Source organism: Podarcis erhardii (genome assembly GCF_964252035.2).
Source record: "Podarcis erhardii genome assembly, chromosome: 6".
NCBI lineage: Eukaryota > Metazoa > Chordata > Lepidosauria > Squamata > Lacertidae > Podarcis > Podarcis erhardii.
This window is the reverse complement of record NC_138510.1, coordinates 96,239,350-96,263,053: the sequence shown is the minus strand read 5'-3', so window position 1 is coordinate 96,263,053 and position 23,704 is coordinate 96,239,350. Positions and strand designations below refer to the sequence as shown.

The 23,704-nt window shown below is 45.7% G+C and overlaps 1 protein-coding gene across 2 annotated transcripts in view; it reads right to left on the bottom strand.

Annotated features, from left to right (window-relative positions):
- Positions 1-23,704, bottom strand: part of ASTN1 (astrotactin 1) — a 246,493-nt gene that overhangs the window by 109,308 nt on the left and 113,481 nt on the right. The window contains exons 4-7 of one of the 2 annotated variants that reach the window (XM_081865108.1): positions 22,536-22,709; positions 19,586-19,693; positions 7,062-7,211; positions 4,008-4,175 (exon numbers count right to left, since the gene is read on the bottom strand). In XM_081865108.1, coding sequence (XP_081721234.1) covers positions 4,008-4,175; positions 7,062-7,211; positions 19,586-19,693; positions 22,536-22,709 — 600 coding nt within the window. The remainder of the gene's footprint in view (positions 1-4,007; positions 4,176-7,061; positions 7,212-19,585; positions 19,694-22,535; positions 22,710-23,704) is intronic. The other variant, XM_081865109.1, reaches the window with a different exon arrangement.

Sequence of the window (23,704 nt, the reverse complement as noted above, 5' to 3'; positions counted from 1 at the left end):
CAATGTCTCATGCTTGCCTGGAAGGTGGAGAGATGTGTGTACAGAAAGCTCTTTGTCTTCTGTACTTGTTGCTCCACACACATTTGCCTCTGACTCCGCCCGTCCACGCCCAGCAGCATGCACACGCCCACGAGGAAATGCTCCTCACCCCTACCCTAAACTGGGTGGCACAGCTTGCTAAATGGGGATCCAGCATTCTCGCTTACCGTAGCCCTTCGTTCCCCAAGCTACTCAGGGCTGACAACTGCTTCCAAAATACATCAACAAATATATTTACTCAGACACCTCTCTCAGATTCTAAATGGTGCATTGTAGGACCTTCTTTCCTGATTAGCTCTAAGGTAGGTCTATATCAGAAACCAGCATTTCATCTCCAGGCGAGTTTCTTTTCTGAGAAATATCATCCCAGCTTGAATATATGGTACCCTCCGTAATTTTTATTCCCATCAATGAAGCAGATGAGAAAAACGATAGTTGTTGATCCTGTTATTCTTTAAGTTGCGTGATTTGAAACAAGCAAAGTAGCAGGCAGGTCATCTAAACACCTCTTCACCAAAACTCCCCCTTTCTTTTCAAAAGCCTCAGTGTTCGATGCAAAATCAGATGCTTAAAAGGAGGTGGATGTCAAAGAGCCCTGTGAAAAATGGTTTCTTTACAGAAGCAGACCAATTTCTTGCCTAACGTGTTTTGAGCATATCATACCCTTTGTGAGATGTGGCTGTCACTTCTTGTCCCTTGAATAATAAGTTCCTTTATCTTTTGGCAGAGCACTTTCTCAACTGCTTCTGCAAACAAATTAACTATTTTCTACAGCATCTTTCGATGCTCACCTGCTTTCTTTGGTTTAAAGATTGCTGCTGTCCTCCTTTTTTCCTGTTCTCTTTGCTTCTTCCAGCTCAATGAGCAAGGAAAAGCCAGACAAGCTGCAACAAAGGTTTACAGAGGTGGGAGATAAGAGGGCAGGAATATTCAGGGCAAGGCCAGTGCTAGGTTCAAACTCTCCACTCAATCCGTTAATTCACTGATAAACTATCTACTAGGATGAGCATTAAAAAAGCAAAAAGTGTCTTCTTCCACTGGGCTGGTAAGTTTTTCAAGCAAAAGGAAAGAAAGGCTTGGGTTGCACCCAGGAGTGGCAAAATGTCCTGGGCCAGCCCTGGTTGCTGGAACAAGGGAGAGAGAGAGACAGGTAGAAGAAACCAGGTGTGAGTTTTTCTGCGGACTGTAGGTGCAGCTCTTATACTGAAGCCTCTGCCTAAAGACATGCTTGCAGGCAACATTTTCCCAAATGCCCTCAGTTTGGAACACTGCTCTTGTTCACAGTGATGAGATAAAGGCATTCTGCACACCCTCAGAGGTACTTTTCTTCCCATTTTTAAGGAGTTCACTCCACTTTTTGCAGGCATGGTCTGTGCCTTAAAGCTCCGTGTCCAAGCACAAAAATTGTTTTGCTTTGGAGTTTTCCCTGTGAAAACTTGTTCTTTAAAGCTCAATTGGAGTAAACCGATTGATGCTTGCTCCGATTGAGCACTAGAGAGGGGTTTTTGGGGAAACACTCTGGAGCCAAAAAAACAACAACTCTGACACGGAGCTTTTAAGAGTGAGTCTGTGCCTGGAAAGAGTGGTGGAAAAGGCAAGTGTGGGTAAGTCTGTAAAGGGTCTGTGGTGTCATTCCCAACAGCTTCTGTCCTGGGGGTGCAACAAACGAAGCAGGAGAAGCTGGCGTGTGGCTAACAGAGCAAAGAACCAGGCACTGGCCTGTGTGTGTGGAAGGTCTTGTGGCTCAGCCTGGATCTGGTTCAAGCAACCAGTGCTAACCTCTTGGCAACCCGCCAAGATCTTCACAGCCCCCGAGTCAGTTACGGCCAAATGAACAAAAGCCTCAACAGAAGCTCTTCTCTTTTGTTTAAAGAAAAACATTGTGGGTTTTTTCTTTTTCTTTTCAGAGCAGTGACAAAAACCTGTGAATTTGGAAAAGACCCCCCTAGGAGGATTCTTGATGCTCTCTGTCTCAGAGGCCTGCTAGGGTTGGCAGCTGCCATGGCAGATGGCTGTAAATAAATGGACGCCAACTCTGTAGTGAAATGCAGGGACGGCAAGTGAGTCACAGTTGCAAAGGGAAGAGGAATGGGGAGTGAGTGCAAAAGATGCTTGAGAGCAAGGAGGGCTGCCTGCTCTCCTGAGGGGGGAAGGACAGAAATTGGTCTCATTAGAAGAGGGCTGCCTGCCCCTTCTCCTGAGGGGGAAATTTGTCTCATTAGCATTTAGGTACCAAATTCACCTTTCCCCAAGCAAAACACGTCTCTCCTTCAAAAAGCACACTACTCTGGCTTTAACAATATAACTCTCCAGCCATGTAGGGTGGCAGCTTATTTTATTTATGAATGAACATAGTTGTATGCTGCTATTCATTAAGAAAGATATCAAAACTTTTCACAACAAACACATATACAATAAAAAAATTTAATTATGCTTATATTAAGAAATGCATGTATTAGCAAAAGCACATGCAAAAATGCCTATATTAGTGAAGAAAATATACAAAAATGTGTCCTTTAGGGAAAATTTGCTTATAAAAGTATGTATACAGTGGTACCTCAGGTTAAGTACTTAATTCGTTCCGGAGGTCCGTTCTTAACCTGAAACTGTTCTTAACCTGAAGCACCACTTTAGCTAATGGGGCCTCCTGCTGCTGCCGTGCCGCCGGAGCACGATTTCTGTTCTCATCCTGAAGCAAAGTTCTTAACCCGAGGTAATATTTCTGGGTTAGCAGAGTCTGTAACCTGAAGCATATGTAACCTGAAGCGTATGTAACCTGAGGTACCACTGTACTAAGCAAAATTTGATGGACTATATGGAATTGGCGGAAATGACTGGCAGAATCCGAGACCAGGGAGAAGAGTTGGTGGAAGAAGATTGGAAAAAATTTAAAGATTATTTACAGAAATATTGTAAAATTAATGAGCTATAGAAAAATGGTGGAATGAAGTTATATGGCTTTGGCAGAAATGTTATAAGGAACTAGGTATAGATAGATTGTTAATGTATTAAAGGGAAAAAATAAGGTTATAATATGTTAAGATTAATTACAGGACAGAAAACAGATGAAGATGGAAAGGAATTGCTGAAACGGTTAATTGAAGTGGAATACAAAAAGGGAGGCATGAGGAAGTCAATGAAACAAGTGAATGAAAGTTAAGATTGAAAATATTGGAAGTGTTTTTAATTGTTTTTGTTTTGTTTTGTTAATTCAATGTTTCATGTAGTGTTTTTGCTTTTGTTTTTGTATTTTATTATATTGTCATGTTTAATTCTTCTTCTTTCTTTTTGTAATCTTTAAATTCTTAATAAATATTATTAAAAAAACAAACAAAATTGCACACGTAAAATGCACATAAAATGCATATGAATTTTCATGCAGACTTTTTAAAAATTGCAAATCTAAGAAAAAAATGGGGCAAACTAAACTAAATATTGGAAAAATAATCCTTGCCTCAGATTCAGCTCTAAGGAATTACGAGGAGGAGCCTGGAACACTCAAAAGATTTGTTGTTGTTTTAATGATCTCAAGTTTCTCTCTCTCCTAATTTAGCACATTTTGCATATATTAATAAAGTTTGAGACCCAATCTCCAGCATTTCCAGTTAAAGTGTCTCTGGCAAAAGGTGCTGTCAAAGACTTTGGCCTGAGGATTTTAAAGAGCTGTTGCCAAGCAAAGCCAACAGTATTAGGCTGGATGGACAAATGGTCAGATTCAGTAGAAGGCAGCTTTGTATGTCTCTTTGAGTTTTGTTGTCACTATGTAGGCGGAATCGAGGGAGAAGCAGCCTTGTTGAAAGGACTTTACAGCCAATGTTTGTTTGGCAGCCTGTGGGACTTGGCAAAGCTCTCCCAGTTCTCTCTGGTACTTATAGACAAGCTCCCTCAATCCTCCAGATATACAAATACAGGGAGAGAGATACACGTGCATACAGACACATGCCCATCTTCACACAGCACCCACCTACCAGTTTCAGGGTCGCACTCATGTTCACAGGGGTCCAGAAGCCGTCGAGCGCAGAGGTCCAGTGCCCAGGGCCCACTGGAGTTTTGCTGGGAGAAAAGAATCACCTGGGCAGGATTTAGCCAGTCACTGGCATCCAACTGGCTGCCTTCTAGCAAGATAAAACGGCTTCCTAGAAAGTGCACAGGAATTGGGGGGAAATGGGTATTATTAAGAGTAATTATTATTATTATTATTAAGCAGAAGTTGACTCATTAAACAAGTAATGCAATAAATAAATGAATGCTACAGATAAATAAATGATTTTGAGAGGGGTGTTTTCATATGTGAGGTTTAAATCTGCTGAGAGTCTCTCCCTCTCTTGCAATCCAGGTGAATCCCTGATGAGGATTAATGCCAAAGAGAAAGCAAAAGAGATTAATAGCATGAATGAACGTTCCAGGCAACATGGGTTCAAACCCAAGAATGATTCTTGGACACCCTTGGGTGGCCAAGAGACAAAGAAGGCAGGGGATTTCAGCAGGTGTAGCTTTTCACCTGGCCAACTGAGATAAATGCAAAGAAGACCTGGAGGAACTAGAATAAGGGGAGGCAACTCCGTCAAACACGAAAGCACAGAAGGAAGTTAGTTACCATGGGAATAATCACAGGAGCGAACTGGGATCCTCAAGTCAAAACCCATTCAGATCCCAACTCTCCCACTGACAATTTTCTTCTCACAAGCCAGCTTCTATGAATCCAATCACTCCACCGGTTGCCACCTGCCTGTTGTGCTTCTCTGGGCAGCCGGCAGCCAGCCAGATCACTGCTCTTTGAAACCTGCCCTCTCCCACATTGGTCCTGCTCCTTTTGTCTGCAGACCATTCCACTTCAGACTGCAGGTGGGGCTGACATGACTGGAGGTGTTTCCATCAGCAAGAACTCCCAGCATCACATTGAAAAGGAGCTAGCCTGGGGAAAGGGTTCTAACCTAACATTCTACCGAAAATCCAGTATCATATGGGATGGGACTGGTTTCTTTTGCATCAGATGAACCTTCAGTCCCATGAGATACACCCACCACAGTATGGCCCACACACCTCTGACACCTCTGTTACTGTTACTGAGACCATCAGCCACTATTGTTGCGTAGGTGCTGGGTTCCTAAGCTAAAACCCTTTTCGGCTGTTCATTTATAAGCTTACTTATGCGTGGCATGTGTTGCCATGCCTTTTTTTTCACTCTAGCCATCTGTCAGCAGAAGGTGAGGGGGCCTAGGCTTGGCAAAGGTGCAAGCACCCAGTTCAGTATTTTCAGGGGAGAACATTTGTTCCTACAGGCTGGGAAGTTGGAACCAGCATTTAAAATATGGGGGTCTATGACCAACAAGCCATATTTTCTCAGCACAAAAGCAATCTGGGTGTTACAATTTGCTGTTCCTGTCCTCCTGCTTATACTGAATAAGCTATCATATTATTTTTTTTTCAAATCCTGGCTCACAACGAGGGCTGTGGGGAAAATAAAAGGAGCTAAACACAGAGGGCAACAGAGGCAAATTCTCCGCAGTGCTCAGCTCCCACTATAGAATATCCAGCATTTAATACAGCTGTTTGAAGCATTCAAAGTTTCACTTATGTTTCACTCTGAAATCACCCTGTAATCCTTACAACAATGTGTAAAGTCAGCACTATAAGGCTGCAGATGCTGGTCGTGCTGAGATGCAGAGTTTATCATCTAAGAACAGGGGCTGTCAGCCTGGTCCCTCCTGCCCACTAGTGGTCTCCATTCACAGCCTGAAAGTCTCAACAGGACCTTGGCCATATATGTTCCTGTGCAAACATCATGTCTGAATCTTTATTATTTGTAATTATCACACTGGAATATCCCAGTCTGGCTCTGGCACTATGGTGGTATACTAGTACACTGTAAAGATTAACCTGGCCCTGTTGGGAGGGCATTATTGGGCTTGTGCACACAGTAAGTCAATGCTCAGGGTGGAGTGTCAATGGTTTCTGCATGCTGCCTCCCTTCCCTAGCTGACAGACACAGAAATACCAGGTTTCAAGTAGGCCAACTTAGTCAATGGGATATCATCAAGGCGCATGCATACACAGTTTATGAAACTTATCGTAAGTATCACAGCACAATAATAATAATAATAATAATAATAATAATAATAATAATAAAAAATAATTTTATTTATATCCCGCCCTCCCCAGCCGAAGCCGGGCTCAGGGTGGCTAACAATACTAAAGTAGTGCAACATTATAAAAACATTATAAAAATTAATTAAAATAAAAATTGATGGCAACCATAAACTAAAGTTTTGTAAAGATTGCCAAAGGAGGGAGTCAGGCTGTGCCCTGACCAAAGGCCTGGCGGAACAGCTCTGTCTTGCAGGCCCTGCAGAAAGATGTCAAGTCCTGCAGGGCCCTTGTCTCTTGTGACAGAGCATTCCACCAGGTTGGAGCCGCAGCCGAAAAAGCCCTGGCTCTAGTTGAGGCCAGCCTAACCTCTCTGTGGCCTGGGACCTTCAAGATGTTTTTATTTGAAGACCATAAGTTCCTCTGTGGGGCATACCAGGAGAGGCGGTCCCGTAGGTACGAGGGCCCTAGGCCGTATAGGGCTTTGAAGGTTAAAACCAGCACCTTAAACCTGATCCTGTACTCCACCGGGAGCCAGTGCAGCTGGTATAGCACTGGATGAATGTGATCTCGCAGTGAAGACCCCGTAAGGAGTCTCACTGCGGCATTCTGCACCCGCTGGAGTGGTGCACAAGGGGGTGAGCGCCTGTTGCTCTGAGGCAGCTCCTGCCAACCTAGCAGTTCAATAGCATACCAGAATGAGTAGATAAATAGGTTTTGCTGCATCGTGAAGGTAAATGGCGTTTCTGTGCGCTCTGGTTTCCGTCATGGTTTCCGTTGCGCAAGATGCGGTTTAGTCATGACTGTGGACAAACGCGGGTTCCCTCGGCCTGAAAGCGAGATGAGCGCACATCCCATAGTTGCCTTTGACAGGACTTAACCATCCAGGGGTCCTTTTACTTATCCAGAAGGAAGTGAAACAGAGTGTTGCTCACCATCAGCGATGAGGTGCTCTGGAACATGCAATGTTATCTTGACCACAAGCGGGCAGTTGACGTGGGAGGCACAGACCAGGCCAATGACACAGCTGGTGATGCTGATGAGGGTCAGGGTAGTCTTGCTAACAGGACTCCTTGGTGAACCTACTAAAATGGCAAAGGAAAGGAGAGATGAAAATAAAGTCATTGTGACAGTATAGACCCAGAGAAAACCCACCTTTAGGCATGGGTCACAACACTCAGAGCTACATCAGTTAAAAACAGAAGACGAGCCTGGCCATCATGGCAAATGCAGCTGCATGTAATTAACATTTCTTTCTTTGTTTGTTTAACTCGACAAGGTTAGAGAGAGAACTTACACAGCCTCTGATCTGAACTGGATGTCAGGGACAGATGAGGAAGAGTGGTGGAAGCCACCCACCCAAGAGCCCCTCGAGGAGGACACAGAACATGATGGCTTAGACCCGGGATCATGGCGGTGGGACACTGAGCAGCTGTCTGGGAAAGGGATGAGCTGGCAGGTACAAGAAGCAGGGGGGTTGAGCGATCACCCCATGGCAAGTTGAGGGTGCTGTTCTCAATTTACAGGACACTTTATCAGTCTGGGCCTCTAATCCACTACACATTAGGCTTTAAAGGAGATGTGGAAATTGTTACTGAATAATATATATATATGCATCCGTTAAGCAGAGTAGCTGAGCAGGAAAGCCCAGAGAGGTGACTGCTGACTGCATTCTGTGGCTGGCTTATTTCGGAGTCTGGATTGAGAGAGCAGCATGGCCAACCTAGTTGTGTCTGCCTCAATCTAGAGGACAGGGAGGTGAGTCGGTCACCTGCTTCCTTGTCCTCTTCCCACCTAGGATGTGTTAGATAGGGAGCTATTGAGGATTCCTCCTTGGTCATGGACCTGCTGGCTTGCAACAGAAGTGCAATACTAATGGTTTCCTCAAACCCCAAATGCCACCTAGCTTTGGTCTTCTTTAAATGTGACAGCATAACCAAGTGAGCTGTTGTACCTGAGGTTCATCCCAGGTATAACACTCAAAGGCCTGTGATCATAGAGTGGAGCCTATTATATGTGTCTGTCCAGATAATGAACACCACTGACTGTCATTCTCAAGCTGACTTGTGTTGTCAAGTTATTGCAGTGATCTCCTTTCGCCCCTCTCCTGGGTTTCAGGTAAAACCACCCATTCATCCTGTGGACCACAAGTAGCCCAGTTTTCTACTGTCTGTGGTGAAATAACCAGTGGATGGTGGAAAGTTAGCAAGGCAAGGGACTGCGGAGAGAGAGAGAGAGAGAGAGAGAGAGAGAGAGAGGTGCACAGACCCTTAGATGAAATGCAGAGCGAAGGGAGAAGGATGTGGTCAATGAGGATTTGGGTGTGCCCTGTGGATCTTGATGGTAAAACAGCATCTAATGCACAACCTTTGCCTCACCATTTGCCTCATATGTGATGCTCTAGGAAAGGAGATGGGTAATTTCCAAAAGTAGTGTCAGCTAAGAGTACCCTAAACTGTATTGATGAACATCAGGGATGGAGACGTCAGGGTCTCTGGGGTAATTAATGGCACGCCACAGAGTGCTCCACCAAGCCTGTGTGCTCCCTGCAAAGTGGATCTATCACTGTCTCAGAGACACACTCTTGAGTGGCAGCCTCTCTCCAACTCCCCTGGGCATCAAGGCATCCTGCCATCCACTATCTCTGACAGCCAGTATGATGTCCCAGCAGGGCAGAGGAAACATTTCGATAGGCGGGAAGGGTTGGCACAATAAAACCTGAAGCTTCAGACAAGCACTCATGTTTATCAGCTTTCGATGCCCTGCCCCAGGCCTTGTGAGATATGAGCAGTGTAGACTATCTGTGAGTTTTAGTCCCTGTTTGACTTAGCAAAAACTGAAAATAGCTGTTTTAAATATATATTTTTTAAAAGTTGGAATTGTTTAGTTTCCAAGCAAATGAGTAAAAAGGTAACTATGGAAATAAATTAATTAAATTAGCTGACTGCCTCTACCACTCTGGCTCTATCTGCAAGCTAAGCTGAGAGCTAGATTCTCCCTAGAAACTGACATCACACCCAGCCAAAGCAAAGCTCACATGCAGACCTTGCACTTTTTGCTTCTCTCATTCCTCTCTTTACCACTACCCTTGCCTCGCTCCCGGATGTTTCTCCCACTGCCAACACCGAGACTCTATGCCTCAGTGCAAACACCGGCACTTCAGTGATGCTGTTTAAAGTATCAAGTGCCTGCCAAGCACACCATCATGCCATGGGGGTCTGTAGAATATCCCTCCTGGAGACACAAGTTCTGTGTGCCTTTGGCTCTGCTGGTTCACATCTCCTACTGGCTCAAGGAACATTGCTGAACAATCTCCCAGGCTGCCTTCTTGCACCTCCCATCTCAGTTCTGCTTGTGAATGGTTAATTGCTCTTTCTAGGTGGCTGGCTTTATTCTTGTTCAAAATCATGTTGCTCCTCTTTATTATTTGCTCGCTGTCTTCTGTTATCACATCATACAATTATGAAAGAAAAGCTTGCACAGTTTATAAATGTCTGCATGGATTTTGTGCCACCTGTACTTGGATTTCACAGTATTCACAAAACTTTTGTTCTTCCAGTTTTAGCTTGCTGTGCTCTCACTGTCTTCTTAGCTGCAGCAGAGCTGTAAGAAAATACTCTTATTTCCCTAATGTTTAAACGTCTACCTTTCTTCTTTAAACTTTCTCTTTTCCTTGGTTATCATAATCTTACTTGGTTAGTACTGGTTTTGTTCCGTTTTCATATTCCTCTTTGCTTTGTCTCTTTCTATCCCCCCCCCCATTTCCTTCCCCCTCCTGCTCCTTTTTGTTGGTGTCTCACTGCATTATAAGCACACGGGAGAACTTTTCTGAATTTGGGTTTATTCTAATGCATTGAGTACATGTCAAACACTAGAAAGAACAACTGAAAGTGATTATAACAACAGTGGCTGCCCTGCTCCCCACTTCCACTCCCACAGCAAGCCTAATAGCCGAGTGGATGCCTGAACTGGAATCCTCCACATACAAACTCAAAACTTAGACTCTATACTTCATTGGCTCTGTCATTAGTACTCAGATGAGGCCAATCAAATTTAGTGCATGGCCGGTTGAGGTATCACACTAATGGTTACATCAGCAGATACGATAATATGATTTTGGGGCCATTTATGATGATGCCACGTTTTCTGGACAGCTGAAGTATTAGCCGGGGGCCAATGTTACTGGCAAATTGGCAGCAGTTTCAGAGATAGATTCAAACTGCCCTGGTATTTTCCAGGGTCTGGTTTTGCAGCTCTCAAGATAACCACTTGTTGGGAACTGAGAACACAGATGTTGGCTTTCTGCCTAGGCAAGGCTTTCCAACCCAACAAGCTGTGCATGTTGTGCCATGCGCCATCACTTCTTCCCCAAAATGGGTCCAGTTCTGAAAGGGCAGCTTGGCATCCAGATGGACAACAGCTAACTGCCACCCAACAAGGGCTGGGAACCTTCTGGGCCAAATTAACCCAATCAGCTGTTGCCTTGCTCACAAAACTGTATATTCCTGCTTTCAGCAATGTCGGTAGAAGATCAGCAGGGAAGCCATTGCAAGAAAAAGAAGCTTTGAAGCCACTTTGACAGCAAAAAGTGATTGTTTATGATTTGCTACTTCGTTTTCTTTCTTAAAGGCACCTAATAACATGTATGTTAATATTTCTTTGTCTATAGGAAGCCGGTCACTGCAAAGAACAGGAGGGACCCCATTTGACAAAGGCAGGTTTAATCCTCAAAAGCACTTATACCTCTGGCCAAAACATTTAGAGATCATTTGCATAAACAATTACAGGAGCATATCTACAAGGTATGTGTACCAAATACACAAATCCTGTTCCTTTAAAAGGGGGCTGGGGGATGAGCTGTCTAACTTGCTAAAGCTGCTATAGGTAATTGTGAGGTACAGAAATAACGAGAATGTGCATTTCAAAATCACATTTTGGAGCATCTCTTCTGCCATGAGCATACAGGGTAGCCTTAGACAAGCCAGACTCCTTTAGGCTTAACTCCTTATCAGCAAATTATAGGAATGATAAAATGCTGGTTGGAATTGATGATTACAGCAGAGTAACTAAGTACTAGCAATCTTGAATAGATTCACAAGAAGCTTGCTGTGAATTCTCTGCTTAACCAAAACGTAGAAAACTTGTATTATTGTTATTTACTGGATATACACACTACACCTTCTCCCAAGGAGCCCAGGGAGGCGAACACATCAATACTTATGCAATTAAAACTTCTAGAAACAGTTTAAAGCAACTTTCTAAAAAGCAATTATTTGCTCTCAAACCAACAATTTCAGGGTTGCCAGGGACACAACTTTCAGCCAGCCAATGCCTGGGTAAACAGGAACATCTTTGAATTTCTTCTAAATGTTAATAGCGAGGGAGATTGACGCACCACACTCTCGAGGGAGGGCACTCCACAAATGAGTGACTGCTTCTGAGAAGCCAATGGCATAGGTCACCACCATTTGGGACAACCACCAACATGGCCTCCCCAACTGATCCTAAAGCTTGGAAGATGGTGGATACTGGGGAAGGCCAGGAAGAGGCAGTGTAAGCTGCTCCCATCACTCGTGGCTCAGAACAACAGTTCTGGTCAGATTCACCCAGTCTATTGTTATTTCATGGAGTGTACATTAACATTTTTTGAGAGTAAAATATTTTTATTAATTTCCACCAAAAAAACCCAAAATCATTGCATTAAAAAAACACCCATAAAATAAAACATTTGTAGCAGCTGCATACAGAATCAATATTAAATCCACATTATGGGAGTTTCCCTCTACTCCTTCCCTTGGTTCTTTTGTATTATCTACATTCATGCATGTCAATATCTCTAATTACCTCCAAATTTAAACATTGTTTATCGCATTACAAGTGTTTTTTAAAGACTATGGAAGAATGATATAAAAATTGCGGCCTGTACCTTACTTAAAGAGAACTATATGGTATTTAACACCAGTTAAACTGGCAAAAATGTATAAAACAAGTGAAAATAAGTGTTGGAAATGTAAAGTAGAAGGTATGTTTTATCATATGTGGTGGCAATGTAAGGTTATTTTTTTAAAAAGGGAAATGATATATAACGAATTGAAAAAAATGTTGAAAATAACCTTTGTTAAAAAACCAGAAGCTTTCTTATTAGGTATTACAGGAATGGATCTACCTAAAGAATACAATAATTGGTTTGTGTATGCAACAACGGCCGCTCAGATATTCCTAGCCCAACACTGGAAAGAAGAAGTCGTCCCCACCAAGGAAGACTGGCAAACTAAGTTAATGGATAGGTAGCCGTGTTGGTCTGCCATAGTCAAAACAAAACAAATTCCTTCCAGTAGCACCTTAAAGACCAACTAAGTCAGTTCTTGGTATGAGCTTTCGTGTGCATGCACACTTCTTCAGATACACTGACATGCTCCGACGCTGCATGCTCCACTACTGGGGGCGGAGAGCAGGAGGAGGTGTGGCTAGCGCTCCCAGGGGGCGTGACGTGCATCCTGAGGGCGTAGCGCGTGTTCTGGGGTGTGATACACCGCCTGTGGGGGCATGGTGCCCGGCGCGTGCAGGGGTGCATGGTGCGTGTCCAGGGGGACGTCGCAATGTCACCCTGCCAGAATAGAAGAGCTTGCCAAACCTATTTCAAACCAGTTTTTGCAGTCTCCCTGCACAAGCCACACAACACATGGCTGCTGGGTTATAATTTGTTCAGGCTTGCCATTAATGCAGGCATCTGCTACACTGCACTGAACCTATGCCCACAAAGCTAAAGGCAAAAACCAGCCCCAAGTGGAAAGAGGGTTGCTTTGGGACTGCAGAGTTAACTACAGAGCCAGGCCAGAGACTTGGGTTTCCTAGGAGAGCCTACTGGTCACCCTGCTGTCTGGTTACCTGTCTGCTGTCATGAGCAGAAAGCGACAATGCTATCTTCTGGCCCACTGCAGCAGATGGCAGGGCAGCAGCACCCATATCTGGCAACCATTACCCAGAGAGGAATGCACTTGGGTTTGGTCAGTGGTGTTCCTGGGGGGCAAGACCAGAGGCCCCACCATCCTTGGGCTCCCTCAGACAGCAATGCAACTGCCGCACAGAGCGGCTGGACTGCTGCAATCAGAGTGAAGGTCCAGCGAACTGGTCACCCACCAGCTTTAACTGCCCAGGGTCTCTGGACCCTCACTTAAGCCCAGAGCCACCCTCCACAATGAAGATGGCTGGCACAAGTGTCTGGAGCTTCGCACCAACGACAGCAGCACACCTGGTCCATAAAGAGATAGAAAAAGAAGATACTGAGACTGCTACTCTTGTCACTGTATTGTCAACTGGTTGGGGTGGGGGGAGGGATATCGACAAGGCAGATGTTGAGAAAGAGAAAGAATGATGGATCGATTCCCTTTTTCTAATCCCTCCCAAAAGCTTTTTCTATAAATTGTTGGATGTGCTTGACAACCTATAGAAATATTGTTGGGGGGTGGGGTCAGAAAAAAGGGATCTGTTTGTTCCCTTGGCTGCTGTCTGGTAAGAAGCGGGGGGGGGGGGTGAGGAGAGGAGGAGAGAGGGGGAGGGAATGGGTGCCCCTTTCTTTGCTTTGGGGAAACTCATTTACTCCTTTCCTTTTCGCCCTTACCAGGCAGCAGAGAGAGAACAAACTGATTCACTTTTCTTTCTTTTTCACAAAACAGAATAAAGAAAGAGGCACCACCAGCTCTATTTGGGAGGGCGGGGCAAAAATACTGTGGGAGCCCCCAGGCCTTGATATCATCCTAGGATCTGGTTGCCGAATCCAAGGTTTGAGACAGCTGGAACACACAGAGAATCAGTTTTGAGTTGTCACTGAAGTTCGCCTACAATGAAACACGAAGTAAATTTGGTGGGTGCTGCTCAGGTCAGGCATTTGTAGCAATGCTGAGGGAAGTCAAAAGAAGAATAATCTGATTACTGAAATTTCTTGGGGGCAGTCCACAAACTGGATTGAAGAGGCCTTAATATGGCGGAATACCATGGGAAACAGGTCTGAGTACCTGGCCTTAAAATATGTTAGTCCAAAGGAAGAGATGAGCACTCTCTAAATATTTAATGCACAACCCCCCTTCCCAGTCCTTTCCATGGTTTGGTTTCTCCGTAACAACTGGCTCCTTGACACTGCAGACTTAGCTGCCTTAGGGATCCACAACATGCGAGCAGAACAGACAGAGCCTGGGTTTCAGAGATCTCATCCAGACAGCTCATGCAGAGAGAAATCTATCATAGAAATGTGTTTATCAGTCTGGAAAAGATGATGGATTGTGTCGGCTCCGCTGGGAGCTCTTCTTAAAGGGGTGGGGGGTGGGGAAGGCTTCAGATGATTTAAGCTTTGCATTCTGATTTTCACAACTACATTTTTCAGGGGCAATGCTTTCCAAAATTTTGTGTTGGGAAAACTCTTTCCACATCAGCTCATCCGCCGAGGAAGGGGAAGGCCAGAAGCACTCGCTTCTGTACCATGGAGTTTGGGTGGGGAGCAGAATGACAAGGGTGGAAGAAATGCCCCATTAACCACTTGCTAGCCTTGGTGGAGAGGAAGACTGCAGGGAGAAAAGATAACACGTAACCGTCACAGGGGCTGGGGAAGAGCCAAGATGGTCTACCAGTAACTGGGAAACTCTTTGCAACTAAGCATGTATTGGGTGCCATTTCCTCACCATTTAGTAATCATATGAGACACATCTGGTTGCTTTTTCAACAGGGAAAGAAAATAACACCGTATTTGATCCCTCCAACCTTGCTGGAGATATTTCCAGTCCATGGCACAGTCCACTCTGTCCTGTCTCCACACTAATCAGTTATTTGTAATAAAAATCTGCACCAAAGTACACAGGCAAGGTTATCCTGCCTAAAGCCACAAGGGTCCTCAGAAACACAGACATCCTCTTATTGTCAGAGACCCCTGGCTGGGAAGGAGTAGAAAGTTTGGGTACCACATCTCTATAGCTCAGTGGGCAGAGCATGAAGCTCTTAATTTTAGGGCTGTGAGTTTGAGCCCCCCACTGGGCAAAAGATTCCTGCATTGCAGGGGGTTAACTAGGTGGTCCTTGTTGTCTCTTCCAACCCTATAATTCTATGATTCTATCTTATTGAAGGACACTTCTGTCTAAATGCACAGCTTCCCCCTGCTCTGGAGTTAGGGGGTTGCTACCTTCTTCCCTTTTTCTCACCACTTCCTTTCCCTCGGCCCTCTCCTTCCCTGCTCCCTCCCACCATCCCTGCCTCCTTAATCTTCCTTCTCAACATTGCTCCTTGCTCTCCAGGCTGCCTTGCCTGCTTCCTCTTATGCTACATAGTCTTCTTTCACTTCCACCCCACTTTGCCACCTCCTCCTCCCCAATGGGGCCTATCCCTAAAGCTCCCAAAAGACACAATTTTAGATATAATGGATATGGCATTAAAAAAATCCTGAGAAGGTCTGAAATCCAAAGAACGTGTATCCAGGGGTGCAGGCCCAAACAGAGGGGGGGGGGCATATGGGCCACTTGGCCCAGGCCTCTGATTCCAAAGGGGGCCTTGCCAAAAGCACTATTATATATCTATATTTGCCATTTTGTCTTTATATGCAGATACTGTTCAAGCCTTGAAATAAAATTATTTGTCAGCATAACTTTTGTGAAAATTATTTATATACTTACTTATTTATAAGACTTCAGTTATCCTCAGGGTAAAAAAAGGGGGGGCCACATTATTTTCCTGGCCCGGGCCTCTGCCTGGCTCTGCAAGGCCCTGCAGGGGTGTAGCTAGCTGCTCCGGCACCCAGAGAGGCGGGGGGGGGCAAACCACCCCGGTGGGGGGGGGCCGTCCAGGGGGGTGCTGTGGTGATCTGCTGGGGGGGTGCCACGGCGAGCTGCCCACGGAGTCTGCCTGGCAGACGCAAGCCCCTGTTACCGGAAAAATCTGAGGGCTCCCTTGGACAAAAAGTAAAGACACCAACCAGAGTAAATTGGAGCAGATCAGCAGCCTGTAGGCTTGGCCTTTATTGACTGTTGCAACAGGGTCCTCCCCTCACTTGCAGGTGAGAGGAAAGACACAGAAAAATGGTGTGCAAGACCTTATAAAAACTTTTGAAATTCCCCTCCTCTAGGTCAAGCCCACCCCCAGAAACATCATGCATACATTACAGAAAGGAGGGGTTGAGGGAGGAGTTGTGGTGGTAACCTGAGTGTCCTGTCACCTGGCTGGTTCCCTTCTCTCCCCCCCTCCCCATGAGTCACTTCCAGGAGACAAAGGGGAGTTGGCAGTTTCCTGCCCCCTGAGGGAAGATCTGATCATTGTCCTTTGTTCCAGTCCATGCTGAATCCATTCCCATATGCAAGTTCTTTGTGATCTTGATTGTCTTCTGTCTAGGACCATCAGGGTTGGCATAGCAACTGGGCAGGGCTCCTGTGGATGTGCTGGGCTGTATCAAACCTTCCCCATTTTGTAGTCCTTCCTTCATGGAGTAAAATAAAAGTAGAACAGTGCAAATCCGATGCATGGTTGATTTTCTATGAATTTATAACAGAAGCGTAGCGTATGTAGTGTGTGAGTGTGTGTGAAGTTTGTACAAACTGAATGATGGAGGGGGGTTTCCTGCTACAGTTCCTGCTACACCCCATGCTGCTATTTTGGGCAGCATGGGGCGCCGAGTCACCGGGTCACTCCCAGGAGAGATGTGTGGCTCAGGCGCACTGCAGGTCAGGCCCCGTGGTAAGTGCCACCCCCTGCAAGTATGCCATTTTGTTATCGCCTCAAGGATGACACCAGGGATGGGCTGCAAACACCACACACACACACCCTTCCTATGCCTCTGGGTGTATCAGGGCATTGTATCGGAATTCACAAATATCTAATCACTTGAGCATTCCTGAGCAGTAGTCTCCACCTGTAAGGAGCACACCCCAAAGAGGGGAGAAAAGGTTGTAAGACAAGAAAGATGGAATGCAGTGCACAGTTACTTCAGAGCAAGTCCCACCGGACTCCTCAGGACTTGCTTCCAAGAAGCAAAGCACAGAGGGAAGAAGGAAGCGGGTGAGGCACGAGAAACGCAAAGTTAAAAGGTAACAGAAGGAAAGAAGTGTGCAACCAGTGAGAAAAATTATGAGGGGAAGGAGGTATGAAGAGAAAAACCTAGAAGCAGAGGGAAGGTGAACATAAAGTTCTTCACTTGGGAATAAGTCCCACTCTAACTCAGTAGGCCCTACTTCCAAGGAAGGGGAGCAGCAGCGCTGTGGTCTAAACCACTGAGCCTCTTGGGCTTGCTGATCAGAAGGTCAGCAGTTCAAATCCTCACAACGGGGTGAGCTCCTGTTGCTCTGTCTCAGCTCCTGCCAACCTAGCAGTTCGAAAGCACACCAGCGGGAGTAGATAAATAGGTACCGCTGTGGCAGGAAGGTAAATGGCGTTTCTATGCTTGCCACACCCCATAGTTAAGTTTGACTGGACTTAACTGTCCAGGGGTCCTTTACCGTTACTTTACTTCCAAGGAAATATGAATGGGGTTGGGAGGAGCATAAAATTCAGGGGGAATAAATTCAGAGGGACAAGAGGAGAGCAGACACCCAGGCTCCATGCCAGAAATGGGGCGTTCTACCACCTGTGTGTGAGACAAGCACGCTAGCTGTCACACATTCCTGCTTCCGCCCCTTGTGATATTCATTGGTATTCCATGATTTGCCATCCACACTGGTGGGCTGTCCTTGACAGAATGTCTGCTGTGCTCTGCTGCTTTTGTTGTCTTGCCCCTCCTTTGCGCAGGAGGACAGGAAATACTTTCACAAGGACCCTTTTCTCTCTAATCGTGCTGGAAGTGAACAAGAGCAAATGTTGCCAGCTGGAAAGATCCATCTATAGAAACTTGGCAAATTTGGCAGGCAGCGGTGCCTTTACTTTTTCTTTCTTTGTTGCATTTTACTCTCCTGGATAGCTTTTGTTTGTTTGCTTGCTTGCTTGCTTGCTTTTTTAAAAGAATAAATCTGTGTTTTGAGGAGTGGGGAAGGGGGCAGAGGGAGGAGAGAGAAAGAAGAAGAAAACTCGCAACCCCAAACAAACCCACACAAATGCCAAAAAGAACAGCTTGCTTGCAGACTTGGTTTTTGCAAAGCAGCCATTGTGGGTTTGGAGCTAGTCAAGCAAAAAACATGGAGAGGTCGATTTCCTTGAGTTTGGCATGAGAAGAATGGGGAAGAGGGCAAACTGAAGATACGATTTTGAAAAAGAAAAATCCTGAAAACTTAAGACTAGAAGCCATCTGACAGTATGACTTTGTGATAGTAGTCTCTCTTTGCTACAGTAGATAAATATGTTTCTAAGGCTGTATAAACCAGCCTTTTAAAACATTTAACACAGAAGTCTTGTATGAGTGAAATCTTGCAGAAGCCCCCTGTTGTTGGTTTTGTTGTTTTTTTTTAAAAAAAAGCCTGATAAATGCACCTCCATTATAGTCTCCAAGGTATGTTGAGGGAGGGATAAGAGAATAGTGTGGGAAATTAGGGGAGGGGGTCCTTTGGGATAAGGGGCACAATTTCTGCAAAGTGCAGCGCACACAGTTTGCAAAGCAGTGAATCATTCCTTCCAATGGCAAAAAGGCTTTGCAAGAGTGAGGTGGGATCCCATTGTGACCAAAAATAGCCCTACGCAGCATAATGGTGGCGAGAGAAGAAGAAGAGTTTGGATTTGATATCCCGCTTTATCACTACCCAAAGGAGTCTCAAAGCGGCTAACGTTCTCCTTTTCCTTCCTCCCCCACAACAAACACTCTGTGAGGTGAGTGGGGCTGAGAGACTTCAGAGAAGTGTGACCAGCCCAAGGTCACCCAGCAGCTGCATGTGGAGGAGCGGAGACGCGAACCCGGTTCACCAGATTACAAGACTACCGCTCTTAACCACTACACCACACTGGCTCTCCAGAGAAATCTAGGACACATCCTAGGGCACAGAAATGTGTTTTCAGGTCTGTGTCTGAGTGTTCCCCCCCCACACACACTCCCAAGTGCCTTCCCCCTGAAAACTCCCACTATCCTTGAGCACTGGCAAGGACTGGTGGGAGCTGGAGCCCAACTATATCTGGGAGGGTTACAGGTTTGCCATCTCCTGCTTTAGCAGACGGGAGGCAAAGTGAGGAAATGGAACAGCAGGCAGGAGAATCCATTCCACTGCAGTGAAGCCTTAATGCTGAATGCTTGGTACAAACGACTGCTCACTTAGGCCTCCTGCCCCCTTAGCAAATGAACCAAAGCTAACATAGCCTATATGCTGAATGTGCTGGAGAAACTTTGGCAATAAGGAACTGGCCATTCAGATGGAATTCTCCCGCTATCCTTAGCGCTCACCAACCATGAGGCATGTGATCTGGCACATAGCTAAAGCAGCTTGGACTTGAAGGGTCGTCAGCTTGACAGGCCCTTCTACCCCTTGCCCACTGTGCTTGCCCTCTCCCCCCTCCAGCTGCTGCCACATACCCCGACTTCGCCGCCTGCTCCGTGATGGATCTGTGTAGAAGGTGAGCTGGGGATCGTTGTCTGCCTCTGTCCCAGAATCCCCTTCAGGGTTCAGAAACGCAGAGCCAGCTACACGGAAAAGAGAGAAAGGAAATCAGCTGCTCACTGTAGCCAGAAGAGCCCTCTTGTGCCCCATTCCCCAGACCATACAACATCACAATACAGACTTCTTCCTTTTCTCATCATAGGTTGCAAAGGCTCCTGCTGAAATTAAAGACTGTACTTCACTGAATTCTGCTTAAGAGGATTCTTTCATGTGGTCCATGACACAGTGCCCTGTGTTTCGATTTCCACCATGTTCATTTGGTGTGTGTTGTTGTTTTTAAAGCAAGGCTGCAAATCATAACAGTGGGAGGATAGGTGCCTCAATCTCTCTCTCTCTCTCTCTCTCTCTCTCTGTGTGTGTGTGTGTGAAGAAAAAGGGGACAGAATCCCCATAGACTTTCTACATAGGGTTAAAAAGGTAAAGGTAAAGGGACACCTGACCATTAGGTCCAGTCATGGATAACTCTGGGGTTGCGATGCTCATCTTGCTTTATTGGCCGAGGGAGCCGGCATACAGCTTCCGGGTCATGTGGCCAGCATGACTAAGAGCATGACTAAGGCGAACCAGAGCAGCGCACGGAAATGCCATTTACCTTCCCACCGGAGCGGTACCTATTTATCTACTTGCACTTTGATGTGCTTTCTAACTGCTAGGTTGGCAGGAGCAGGGACCGAGCAACAGGAGCTCACTCTGCCGCGGGGATTCGAACCACCTACCTTCTGATCAGCAAGCCCTAGGCTCTGTGGTTTAACCCACAGTGCCACCCGCATCCCTGTATATATAGGGTTAGGGAACCTTTTTCAGCCCAGTTCTTTGTGAGGAACCTTGTAGGGTTTGCCTCATGTCAGCAGTAGGCAGAGTCCCAAAGCAAAAGTGGTCAGAACAATGGCTTTTGCACAATGGGCTACAGCCCAGCAACACAGACGTTTCTAGGCATGCCGTTCCATTTCCAGCAATGGACGGGGTGACCCTAGCAGTTCCTTCCAACTCTACAATTCTATGACCTCCAAGCAAGCAAGGGGCATAAGCGCACAACACATCCCGGCAGGGGAAAGTGCTTCAGGACGGGGTAGAGCAGGGCTGGTGAGGCTGGGTGTGGGAACCTTAGGAGGCCAGACAAAAAGTCCTGGAGGGGCATATTTGGTCCCTGAGCCTTAGGTGCCCCACCTCCACTCTACCTCTTTTCTTAGCTGTGGGCAGGATTCCTGCATTGCTGGGGGTTGGACTAGATGACCCTAGGGGATCCCTTCCAGAAGTCTATGATTCTCTGCGGGTGAAAAGTAGCTTGGGAACAATGTTTCCCAGCTGGAAAATGACTAGATGGAAGGGGAAAGGGGCAATTTCTTTTTGTCTTCTCTCTCACACACATACACATACAGAGCACGGTGCTCTCTCTAACGAGCCCTTGGAAAGTTCCCCATGAAGAGCTGTGGTCCTCTGCTTACCTGATTTAAGCCTCTTCCAGATATACTATGCTGCCTTTTTAATTGTTATTTGTGCTTCTATTATTTTTATTGCGCTGCTTTCTTTGACTCACTTCAATAGGGATAATAACAGCAACAGCAGCAGCAACTTATGGCCCTCAAGTTGAAAAAGGTTCCCTACCCCTGATGTAAAGGAATATGTAGAGACCTGATCCTGTCTCCACATGGGGCGGGCGGGAGGAAGCACTTCTTGAGAGAGATTATTCAATAACAGCCAGTAATGAGATGTGCTTAAAAGAAGAAGAGGCAGAGATGTAGATACATCTCAGATATTATGACAAGCTCTTTCTATTTGCCTACCATAATTAGGGGCAGAATCTAATAAGTTGGCACAGCACTGTCAGTGCTATTATTAACTAGTGAAATGGCCGTCATTAGAAGGAGTAGAGGAGGGGGAGAGACTGGGTCTGTGTATGTCAGGCATTCTTTTGTGGCCAACATCCATATCTATCCCAGGGACCCAGTCAATGAAGACAAGGCTAAAAGTAATGGGTGTTCCCCCCCACCCTTTTTTATGCCTCTACAAATTTAGCCAGTCCCTGGCAACCTATCCCAACCTGGGAGTTCCATGTGACATTAGTTTTTTTGGTGTGTGGGGTCCCCCCAACTTTATTGAAAATTTAAAAAACAGTTACCTGGAAGCTGCTTTATGGAGAAAAAGCAATCCATACCATAAATGCTTCAAAGTGAAAAGAAATAATATCAAAGCATTTCTTTTAGTTTATCCTGAAAAGAACTCTCATGATATTGGTCACCATAATTCCTGCTTTCTGCAAGTGTTTGAACCATGTGGCACTACCACACTAAAAGCAGCCCTGTGGGCGACAGCAAGAGCAAACTTCGGGAGCATGGAGGGAGATCACTAATGATGGCAGCAACTTGAAGGAACTTACACTGGCGCAAAGTTAAACCTGGCCTGGTAGCATATGGGCAGCCATTGCAGTTCTTTCAGTCACGGCACAACATTTTGATGGCAGGCTGCTCCAGCCAGTAGCCTAGCTACCACACGCTGCATTAGCTACAGCTTCTGGACAAACCCTGGGGGGGGGGGAACCCCACAGAGAGTACATGACAGAACTCCAGTCTCAGGGTTACCTAGGTGGTCAAGCTATCTCAGTCCAGGAAAGGCCAGGGTTGGTGTACCAACCAAAGCCTTAGCAAGTGAGGACTCCTGTGACAGACATGGAACCAGGAGCACCCCAGAATCTACATACCTGCTCCTTTGATGGGAGTGTGACCCCAGATAGAACAGGCAACTGGCCTATCTCATGGAGATGGGGACACCTTGCCCAGTGCCACCAGCAGGGCTCTTCTCAGAAGGTGCCTTCACGATTGTCCCAACCCCACCCCAACTGATCCAGAAGGAAGCTCTAGATGGTACCTCGTGACTTGTTACTGATCCGCTTGCGCTGGCTACTGGAAGTATGAGACAGGAGCGTAGCCTGTTGATGGTTGGAGTCCACGGGGCTGGTAGCGATGATATTATCCTTATACTTGTTCATCAAGGACAGCTTGGCATTGTCACTTCCTGAACAGGAAGAATTTAAGGCAAAAACTTTTGAGAAAGAGAGACAAAAAAAGGAGAAAGGGCAAGAGAAGGAGGAGAAGGAAAGAAAGAGAAAGTATTCATTTCCAGCTATCCAGGAAATAACATCAGGGTCATCTGCAGGTGTGCACCAGTGAGCAGTAAGGGCAAGATCCTGATGCAATTAACTATCCATTTGTATGATCAGAGCTGACCAACTCTACTCACATCTCCCAAAGAACCAACAGCAAACAAGTTCAAAAGGATTATTTGATCCTTGCTTGCTAAAGTATTATTAAATTACTTACAGATTCTTATTGATGTAAGAATTACCCCTGGACAGAGTCCCTGGGAAGAAAGCCTGGGCCCTTGTTAACATCTGAACTACTGACACATTGGTATGGCTACAGAGGCTGGAGTTTCTCACTGCCCAAATGAGACTCGGTGTTAGTTTAAAATGCAACTGCACTATGGGGGTAGCTTTAGCCATCTCTCTCTCTCTCTCTCTCTCTCTCTCTCTCTCTCTCTCTCTCACACACACACACACAAATAAATGTATACATACCGACTATTTGCCATAGGAAGAAAGCTGTCGATTGTGCCAATCAATTTTCCTTCCATTGCCAATAACAGAAATGCCTGCTGGATCTAAGATGTATCAGTGCTATACAGTGCTCCTGCTCAGAAGCTGCTGTACAAAAAAAAAAAGCCCTGGATAGCTGCTCCTGAGCAATCATCAGAAGCTAACCAGGCTCACATGCCTCTGATTTCTTTCTCCCACAACTGCAGCATTCCAACAGCTGAATGCGCTTTCCTGTGCTAGGCTGAAAATACAGAGCAACTGAAAAACTGCAGCTTTTCCTGCTCTACAGCCCTTACTTAAACCATGGTGGAATCTACACACACATTAAAAAACGTTCTGAAAACGTTTTTAAAGTGTTGTTGTTTTTTAATACATTGAATTTTCCATAAGGCTCACCATTGCCATCTAGTATCACGTTGTATTTTGCACTGAAATGTTTTAT